This window comes from Halyomorpha halys, unplaced genomic scaffold (assembly GCF_000696795.3).
Source record: "Halyomorpha halys isolate HHAL.00 unplaced genomic scaffold, Hhal_1.1 Scaffold29.1, whole genome shotgun sequence".
NCBI classification, from domain to species: Eukaryota; Metazoa; Arthropoda; class Insecta; order Hemiptera; family Pentatomidae; genus Halyomorpha; species Halyomorpha halys.
The window spans coordinates 642,912-654,030 of record NW_027115892.1 but is presented as its reverse complement, the minus strand read 5'-3'; the positions used below and the strand labels follow the sequence as shown (position 1 = coordinate 654,030).

The following is an 11,119-nucleotide window of genomic DNA, read 5'->3' as shown; positions in this document are numbered from 1 at the left end:
TATGAGGTAATCGATGAAAAGAATCAGATGGCATTCTGACGTAATATATACTTAAGGTTTTATCGATTTCACCAAAAACCTCCATAATTCGTATATTATAAATCAGTTCCCTTTCGCTAATACTGAAAAGGTAATGAGATTGTGAAACGATTAATGATACTAAAGCGACCACAGGCCCACTCTTTAGTATCTACATAAATAACATGATGATATCCTGGACGAAGGATATCAGAAAAAGGCTACATTTATAAATCAGTTCCAAATCTGTACTTTCGTGCTCCTTGAAGAACACTGGAGCGGATGTGGTGAATGTTTTAATAACCAATGACCATTAAATTACATACCGACTTGTGGTGCCTATATAACGAGATTTCGGTTTATGTTTTCTCCCATTCTTTTGGAGCCAGGCGGCTCGGCTGAATGGAGAACCAGAAAAGGAGGTAAATTTTCTATAGCTATGTCTTTTTGCTCAAAACGTCACATCTCACCTGAAATTTGTTTTGTGGCAAAATAAATCAACAACTAAGTTTCGTGTATCACTTAATAATTATTCAATTCTTAATTTACTTTTAACAGTTATTTTATACCAGTGAATACTGATCAAAAACTTCTAAAAAATAATATAAATAAGCCTTCTTTAAGAAAATTGTTTTACAAGAGTACTATATTTTTTATAAAAAATTATAATTTGGATGTTGGCTCAATTCAGTTAAGCCGTTGTGAAAAATATAAAATAGATTTAAAAAATGTATTTATAACTAATATACTTAAAATATGAGAATGTGAATTTTTTTTTTATTTTCAATCGTTTCATGCTTCCTCAGAAATAGTGAATATGAGGTATATTTTAATCATAACTATAATATTATATATATTATAACACCAGTCAAAGCTTCACCTCCCACCTCTGCTCCAAATTCCGCCTAAAAATAAGTGTGAAGTTCCAAATCTTAACACTAAGATTTCGTTTTCACTTTTCAGAAATATAAAAATCCTTGGCCTATATAGGGCCAAAATAAAAATATTCAGATTTCAGAAACAAAATTATTTAAGTAAAGAGACTCAATGCAGTTCAGTAGTTGCAAAAAATAGTAGATAGATTTAAGAAGTGAAGGTAGTAAAACATTATAATGCGACATTTTGTTCTGTCTTCAATCATTTACTGTATAGTTTAATCATATCAAGTATTCTGTATATATACAACCTAAATAGTGTGAAGCCTAAAGCTTCAAGCTAAATACTTTGTTTTTTATTGTTTTCCTTATTACTCTTCAGAAATACAAAAATGTTTAATTTCATTGTAGAACGGACAAAAATAAAATAGTTTAAAAATAAAGTAATTTAGCTACAGAATCTGAATGCTATGGTCGATTTGAAATTATTATTATTACACAAATAGAAAACTTTATTTTAAATACAGATGATTTGAAAGTTAAACTTTGGAAATATGACGTATCAATGTTTGGTTAGTTGAATTTGAAAATTCCACCCAAAATTATATTTACTAGTTAAGCAGCCTTAATTTGATTGTTAGAGTTTTATCTTTCCCTTAAAAAAATGAATAACAGAATCTAGTATTGCTGTTAACATTAAAATCGTAATATCTCAACTACGGAAAAATATTTTAAACAATAATTTATTATTAATAAATATTGTCTTAATTTCGTTCCTTATTCTGAACTAATAATATTAGGACCATATCTTCAAATAAGTCTCTTCAAATAAGAAATTTGCTCGGTATTTTGTTTTCCTTTCTGCAGCCATTTACCACTTTTCAAAATATAATATCTCTTTTGTTTTAATTCATTTTTATCATAATTATTTTATTGGTACTTTCAGTTCAACAATGTTACTATTTGCTTTAAAATGGCTAGAATACACAATGTTTTTAAAATTAAAAAGTGACACTCTCCTTTTTCTCATAACAATGGAGCAGTACTTTTTTTTTGACAAATCAGAATTTTACTTATTCAGTTTATTTCTTAATTATTTATCTTCCCGTCAGTGTTACATTAGGTGCACTTATCTACATAAAATGTCTTACCTACTTAAGATACCGTAATGAAAAATTTCAATAAAAGATTTCCAAAATTGGATATATTGACTTTTGACCGAATTTTTAAAAATTTATTAGCACCTATTCTACTTTTCAAAATATCTTCTACTCCTTCATTTTAATGTCTTATAAAACTGCGTTTCCATTCTGTAATGCGGTGATGTATCTACAGCCCCTGAAGAGATAAACTTTGAATCACTCTTTCTCTTAGCAATTTATTATAAGATTTATTATAAGAATGAAAATCATAAATTACATAATATCGCCTAATATTTAATATTAGCTACAACTCACTCCGACACCTTTTTTTTATTATTGTATATAGTCGATGCACCAAGAATCCTGATTTGTTGGAAACTTGGATAGACGAGACAGGAAAATTGTCAGGTCCAGTCACAAATATAATTTATTTAAAAAATTACAAACGGTTTTCCTTTCTCATTATTCTTTATAAGTGTCTTCTTTTCCACCATTCATTATATTATTATGCATTATACCTTAAAATGACTAGTTGTGCAATCACTTTATATTTCCATTGTTTTTTTTTAAACTAATTTAATCCGAAGTTGGTCAATTTGGTGAGTTTCAATGAATGAAAAAAAATATTTAAAATAGATATATAATAATGAAATTTTATTATATCATTACAGGCAATCATTTTATTATTCTGAACCTGAGAAAAATCTGAATTTCTTGTCCATACCGTGGACGATTTTAGAACCCTGATAACACATTTCTTTTTTGTTTTAAGATTTAGGAAGCTTCAAATTCCTAATTCAGCTAGTAAATAAAAACTTCTAATCAACAATTAAAATCAATGCTCGACAATTTTCGATCATTTTAATTTTAAACCTGATTTAAAAAAAAAAAAATTAAATTTATTTATAGATATTTACAACTGTACATAAATACATCAGGTAAATTTGGGGAAATCATAATGGTATGGTACAAGCATGTAGAGGAACTACCCAATGGTAGTACTCTAAAAACATTTTACAATATAAGGTCTCGAGACCATCTTTTTATCAGACGCCTCGGAGGATTGTCTGGAATAAAAGAGGAAGCATGATTAGAAACTAATGGGTTTGAGTGGTTAGGGAGTTTATAATGGAAGGATTGATACCTGGTTCGGGCTAGATCAGTAACAAATAAAACATTAAGGTCTTTGTGGATGATTTTATTTGTGACAAAGTAGAGAGCATTTAGGATCTTACGAAGGATTTTGGAATTTTAAAAATTAAAGTACAATTAGGCGGAAAAAAATCTAAGCTCTTGAAAGTCACCCACTATAGGTTTCTGAGACCATCCTATCCGAAGTTTTTTAGACCAGATATACTAAATTTTCAATCCGAATTGATTTGAATATTTTTATTCCATTCCTTTAAATGGGAATGATAGTTTTTTTTATTTACATTTGTATTTTTAATTATTAGGTTTTAAAAATGATCTCTTTTTATGTTCCAGAATGGCTAAAATAAATTTAGATATCATTGCTGAAGCCACAAGGAAGCTTAGAATAATAATCGGGCTTTCTAATATCATGGAAAGTTACAAATTGTTCTCCTTGATAACATTTATCAACTCTATTGGTGGATGTTGTTTGTTGATCTATTCATTTTATCATTTTCGACACAGTTCGGACGATCTCGCTGGAGTTGCTTACAACTTTGGCTTGTTAAATGGAGTTGTCGTCGGGAGCGTATCAGGACATCTGGGCAAGATAAAACTGTTTAAGATAGTTGATGGTAAGAACTTAGTACACAACTTTAATAATAATATATTTGTTATCGTTGTAGCCTCTTTAAGAGTCCTAAACTTGAGAGCTTGAGCTTAAACTTGAGACCTATATTAAGGGAGTTTTGGGTTTTAAAATCCCATGGATCGGGATTCCGACCCTAATAATTTGATAAAGCTATGAAGTAAGAAACTTAAAAAAAAAAAATGAAAAAGTCGCGGAGGTTCTTCAAATTTTATTGAGTGGACTCTATAATGAATGGATATATTTAATACTATTTATATTAATATGTACATGGTTTATTTGGAGTGGAGAACCAAAGGGTTGCAGAATTGTATATTATTTAATTTGAATTTATTGGAGTCTAATTCTCCTAGAAATTGTTGATTGATGTACCAGTTTGATGACTGATAGTTTTTGTTCCTCCCTCATTCTCTTATCCGCTCCCTAGAGAGCCGGTAGTTCCTTGTAGATTTTCTGCATATTGGTAGTAAGAAATTACTAGGTAAAAATGATCACTAGTTTTAGAATATCATTAGATCTGGGTTGAATAAAAACATTTTATAATATTTATGTTTGTTTAAAATTTTTTTTTTTTTAGGAGGTTTCTATAACAAAAATAATTAAAAAAGTTCAGAGATTACCTCAACAACCCGGAATACCCCAACTCCTTAAGCTTGGTCCATTATCTTATCCAATATTTTTATTATAATGCAAACACCCACTTATTTCAAAAAAATGGATCCATCACTTATAAAAGATGAATTTCTACAGGGAAAATCATAGTTTGAATCAACTGAACGTTACATATTATTTAAAAAACAAGATGTTCAAATCAAATCAAAATTACATTAAATTAAAAAAAAAATGTAGGTTAATATGTTGGTGATGATAGCTATATCAGTCGTGTAAAATTAGACATAACCATAACATTAAAAAATAAAGCATTGGTCTATTTGATATTGTTTAGTACCACCAGTACATTACGTACCTTACCGTGCAGCACACTCGTTTACTCGTCGGCTTCGGGATGGAGAATATGGCTGTTGTAAAAACTTTGTTTTATCAGAATCTTTCTTTTATCTCAACAATTATTATTTTATAAAATGAGTTCTATATAAAATTAAAGAACATTAAATTACTTTGAATAGTTATTATATGATTTTTTCTTCTGAGATATGTAGTTTCTTAGATATGAAGAGGACAAATATAACTAATGTTATTTAACCGCATTCCTTTGTATTGTCTTTAAAATATTTGATTTAACAACTATTATTAGATATGACAACAATTGGTTCTATATATCTAAAAAATACTTAAAAAGTTAAAAAAAAAACATCGAAATTAAAAATACAAATGAAGAATTTGTTTTTTATTTCCCCAACTCTTCCGTTCACAAAAAACCAGAGGCACAAATCCTTGGGATTTGTAAGGACATGATGTTCTGGGTCCTGTTTCATATTAAAGCACAAACTAATACTATTAGTTTTGCCGTTTGTCTTTAGTACACTTTCACAGACTTGTACAATGCTTCTTTATACTTTTTTATTAATTAATATTATATGTTTGTTGTTTGATTACTTGTATTTATGAACAAATACTATCAACTTTTATTATGAAACAGGGACTTAATGGTATTAAACAAGACAGAAAAAGATCGTTTCTTTATTTTTTTAATGCCTGGATTTTGTTTACTTTTTTATGTTTAATATGACTATATAAAAAGTTGTTTATCGGGATGATTGAGATTTCTATGATTAGGAACTATTATCAAATATTTGATATCAGAAACAGCTCTGATATCAATTTAACCTGGAGAAGTTTATTTCGTGAGGAGCCCTCGGAATAAATCTCCAACTTCTAGCTCTGGCTTAAATAGATCCAGGTTCTTGTAGAGTAATTAATTACTCAAGAGAACGTAATGACAGTAGATCATATAAAATATAACTACAACACATTAAATAAATGATCATTGCTCATTGTTTGTTTAATAATCTCCACTAATAGTGGAAAAAAATCTTTTGTCAGTGAGTTGGAGAAAGACGATCTAAATAAATATAAAAAAGAAGATACAATGTTTCTAACGAATCTACATGACTAAAAAGAAACCAATCCAAAGCAAATAAAAACAAACAATTGATTTACGTCGCCGTTACCTTGTGTGCCAAGTGTTTTTAGCACACGTTGATAATACCGGAGACTACGCAACGTAATTATTCTTTCGAGCACTAAATACTTTTTTGTTCATTATTATTGCTAAACTATAATGATAACAATGTTTTTTTTCTATTAATCATCCAAATAATCTATATATTGAACTTTCATACCCACCCCAACATACAGTTTAAAATAAATTAAAACTTGTTTTATTGTAAAATTAAGGCTTTGTAAATAATATATTTTACTTCTAATTAGAAGTCTTCGTATTAGTGTTAAATGCATCCCCAAATTTAGTTTAGTTTCAAGTGATTACTTAAACAAGATAATCACCGAGAAGTAGCCGCTTAATGATAAATATAATATTGTGAAACGCAGGTTTTCATTGGAAACAATAAATAAATGTTTAGTGAGTCATTGATATAAAAAGTGCAGATAAATTTATAAATATAAAAAAATTTCTAATATTTACTTGATATGCAATACTTATTTATTTATTTTTATTTTTAACAGATAGCTACTTTACCTACGATTACCAAAGTTCAATAATGAAAAAAAAAATAGAAGAATTGGAAAAACCTAGAGCAAAGGCATTGAAAAGATTTTTCAAGACACTGCTTATTTTAACATATGCTGCCCAGGCCAACCTCACAGGGTTGACTGTACTTATTGGAATGATAAAAAAAGAGGAAATATATCTTTTTCCTTGTTGGCATCCATTTGATTTGAGCAATATTCTTTCCCAAATCTTCCTACTGGCTTGGCAGCAGTTTATCATATTGGGTATAACATTTGTAGCATTTGGTTGCTGGGGTATACTTTATATAACTTACAGTCATATAAAAACTGAGATCTCACTGCTTGACTTTGCTATACGTAACATAAGTTCTAGGGCCCGAGAAATGATGCAACACCGAGAGTCTGTTCAGAAAGGAGAGGACTACGACAAAATCCTACTGGCTTGCTACAAGCAATGTACTAGGATGTGTGCTGAACACCATTCAGAAATAATTAGGTAAAAAAAAAAAATAGAACCAATAATAATTTTTGTTAATAAATACCATTAAGAAGCACAAATACACTATTTTGATTGTGGCATAATTCGAAAAACAAATGATCCCAGTGCAGCATGCAGCCAAAAACTTTTACTTAAAGAAAATAATACATTCAAAGGAAAATAACTGAGTCTATTCAAGTATTAGAAAACAACAATTATACAGAAAATATAAAAGCAGATAGAGAAAGTTTAAACACTGTGCAGAGATTTTAAGAAAAATTAATTTATGAAAAATATGAGTACAACTGTTATGTTACTAGAGAGAAAAATACTTTACTAAAAATTTTGTGCTGCCCAACTTCATTGGGTAGTTTCATAAACAGAATACTTATTAGTAAAGAATAATTTTTTATGAAGCCAATTAATATAAAGAGCCAGAGCATACAAGAATATAAATATATAAAATGTTTTAAACAATATAAATACATAAAATCCCTTTTCATCTCTTAATTTGTATTTTCATATAATTATAATTTCACTCGTTACTATTACCGTTTTTATTTATTGTTTATAACCTTTAATTTTTCTTATTTAATTTTTACGTTTCATTGTATACCCTTGTAATTTTCCATTTACTTTTTTTTGTACTTATGTTAAGTGTTTGTATCTTTTTTAGCTCTGACGAAGTCCTGCACCGTGGGGCGAAACGTTGGCTCAAATAAAAATAGTACACATTACTATTTGAGTTAAATTTGACCGCACCCGGATCATATTCCATTTATTAATATAAATAGTCACATTGTACAAATTTTTGAACTATGTGCAAAAGTTATACATGATTTTATTATTTTTTTATCTTTAATTTTAAAAGTTTTTCTATTTTTTCCATCCAACATAAAACAAAGTTCAAGTCAAGAGTATAAAAATTATATAAACATTTTAAATATAGTAAAAAAATTTAAAAACCCAACATAGTCGTCCACAGTTATTATCTATTACAATTTTTAAAAAACTCTCATGCATACAAAAATAAAATAAATAAATATATTTATAAAATATTATATCGTAAAAAGATTCCAGATATAAGAAAAAGGACCAATAAATACATAAATAATACAAAAGTAATAATATATATAGAAGTAATAAATATATGTTTTAAAAGCAAAAAAAAGTAGTAAATATGAAATTATATAAAACAATGTAGATATGAAATGTGCAATGTATGCATGCTCTCCACTGAGGCATCACTATCCTTATTAGTTAACATCCATGTGATGGTTATAATTAACTTTGATATGAATTTTAATAAGGAAGTTAAAAATATTGTTATGAAAAAAAAGAGATAATAGTGTTAAATTGAATTGTAAATAAAAGTTTTAATATTTAATGTGAAGAGTAATTAAATTGATAATTAGGCATAAGCTAAGGCAATTTTATTAATAAATTTATATGATTCCATAATGTTTTATTGTCTTATAGTGTAATTTTGACTGAAATTGACGATCTTGGTGTAATAGCCTGTAAAAAGCTTTTAAATAATTGGTTGTGAGGTGTAAATTTGTATTTAAGGTATGCTATTTTATTAATATTAATGTCGTTTGTTAAAATTGTTAAAAATAATTAATGTATAATAAAAGCTGTTATTTAAGAGATTGTTCTTGAGGATAGCCGAATAGGCCGAAACGTTGAACATTTAAAGAAATAATAAAGAGTGTTTTGAGATGTAACTTGCATACAAAATTATTTTATTTAAACAACAAAAACAGACTCAAAAAGTGAAACGATTATATATAAAATAAAAGTGGTTTCATCAGACGTATTTCTAAGAAAGTAGTGTGATTCAACGCCCCTCCTATATCCTAGAAAAACTGCAATTCAAATTTTCAGGTTATCATGCCCAAGTAAATTTAGCTCTGTTAAAATAAACCTGTATTAGTCACTTTTAATAATAATTTATATTCTTCACAATTTTGTGTTTTACTATCATTTAATCGCAATACTATTATTTAAATATTTATTTTATTATTAATTTTTTTATTATAGAAGATTTGTAATTTGCGTAAGCAATGTTACACACTGAACAAACGGCTGAAATGAATCTATTACTTTCATAAATGTATAAGTTGTAAGTACGATGATTTATTAAACGATATTGTAATAGAAAATTATCCCGTACGTTGTTTATAACTAAGCAATTAAAATCGCTGTTTATAACAAAAGATTAGGAGCAGTGTGATATGTTAATAGCTTAGTCGACTTTGGGGCCCCTTAGCAACCAGCTCTTGTCTCACTAATACAGCGGTTTGTGATATACGCGTTATCGATCTACTTAGTACAAGAGCCGTGAAGAAAAAAAAGCAGTTATTTCATCCCAATTTTTGATTACTTTAATTAAAACTATGTATAATTACTAGTAAAAACTGATGAGTCTGCCAAGTATACGTAGGGGGAATAAAAAATGGCGGCTGTTTTAAAACCTTGAAGAAATATTAATTTTTCATTCGGAGCTTTATATCTTAAAAACTACCAACGGCACTAGAAAATCTAAAAGAACATCACTTAAAGCAGAGTAAATTTGCAGAAATATCAGCCCCAATAGAGCTATTTACGTTCAATAGTTTTGGAGATATAGCCTTTTAAAAAGCAACATTTCATAAAAATATACTGAAATATCAGTAGTTAGTTAATTTATTTTGAGAAATCTATTTCTCAGGAACTATGTGACGTACAGATGTCTATTAGCACTCAAATTAAAGCTAACTTAATGAGCTATAAAGTAGTTTATGATCTTTACCTTCCTAGGAATAGTAGTTTTCATGATATTTACTAAAATAAATTTGTTTATAGTTGTTCGGACAATATACGGACAGATACCATTGGACGTACAGATGTCTGCTAGGACTCAAATTAAAGCTAGTTAAATTTACTATAAAATAGTAATAGTTAATAATGTTTGCCTTTATAGGAGTAGTAGATTTTATGATATTTGACAAAATAAACTCACAAAATGTTAATTTCTAGTTGCTCGTATAAACTGTTGGATTTTTGAAAAAATATATCTCTAGGCCCATAAGACGCAAATATGTCTGCCAACACTCAAAATAAAGGAAATTTAACTTACTATAAAATAGTTTATGACACTTATCTTCGTAGGGGTAGTAGTTTTTAAGATATTCACTTATAAATATAGATTTGGCAAATGAAAATTTGTCCGAATAACTATAAATCAATTTATTTTTGCATGTTTCATGAAAAGTACTTTTCCTACGTAAATGAACGTCATAAACTATTTTATACCCCATTAAACTAGCTTTAATTTGAGTGCTAAACGACATCTGTACGTCAAACAGTTTTTGAGATATAGATTTCTCAAAATAAATTAACCAACTACTGATATTTCAGTATATTTTTATGAAATGTTGCTTTTTAAAAGGCTATATCTCCAGAACTATTGAACGTAAATAGCTCTATTAGGGCTTAAATTTTAGCAAATTTACTCTACTTTAAATGTTGCTCGCTTAGATTTTCTATTGTTGGTATTTTTAAAGATATAGAGCTCCTAATAAAAAATTAATGTTTTTTAAGGTTTTGAAACAGCCGCCATATTTTGTTCCTCCTACATATACTTGGCAGACTCATCAATTTTGACTAGTAATTATACCTAGTTTTCAATTAAGTAATCAAAAGTTGGGGTGAAATAACTGCCATTTTTTTCCTCTTGGGCTCTTGTACTAACAGTACATTACATCAATCACACGATCATTAGTCTCTTTTTGAAGAAATTATTATTATTGTTTTTTATTCGTAATCATAAAAGATTTTTAATAAAAGAGGGTTACTATTTTTTTTTAAATTATTTGTTTTAGTTAAATAATAAATCAAATCCTTCATGTTTCAATAGTTATGTTAAGTTTCTTTTGTTTTGTTTAATTTAATTTTTAATTTAACAGTTTTATTAATTTAAAGTCAATTGTTAAATTTATTTTTCTATTTTAGATGTATTATCCTAACCCTGCTAACCTCTACAATATATATAATTAATCTTGCTGAAAATTATATATATTTTTTATTGTACACAATTTTTATTTTTTAAAAATTTTTTGAGGTTAATCACTTCCATCATTTGAAATAAATTATTATTTATTTATTCATGACAATTGTACAACGTTTCGGG

The 11,119-nt window shown here is 27.6% G+C and overlaps 1 protein-coding gene across 2 annotated transcripts in view; it reads left to right on the top strand.

The window, feature by feature from the left end:
* The first annotated feature begins 330 nt into the window (after window positions 1-330).
* Window positions 331-11,119, top strand: part of LOC106684029 (uncharacterized) — a 19,437-nt gene continuing 8,648 nt past the window's right edge. For both annotated transcript variants that reach the window (XM_067052861.1, XM_014425859.3), the window contains exons 1-3: window positions 331-440; window positions 3,521-3,801; window positions 6,462-6,963. In XM_067052861.1, coding sequence (XP_066908962.1) covers window positions 421-440; window positions 3,521-3,801; window positions 6,462-6,963 — 803 coding nt within the window. In that variant the 5' untranslated portion in view covers window positions 331-420. The remainder of the gene's footprint in view (window positions 441-3,520; window positions 3,802-6,461; window positions 6,964-11,119) is intronic.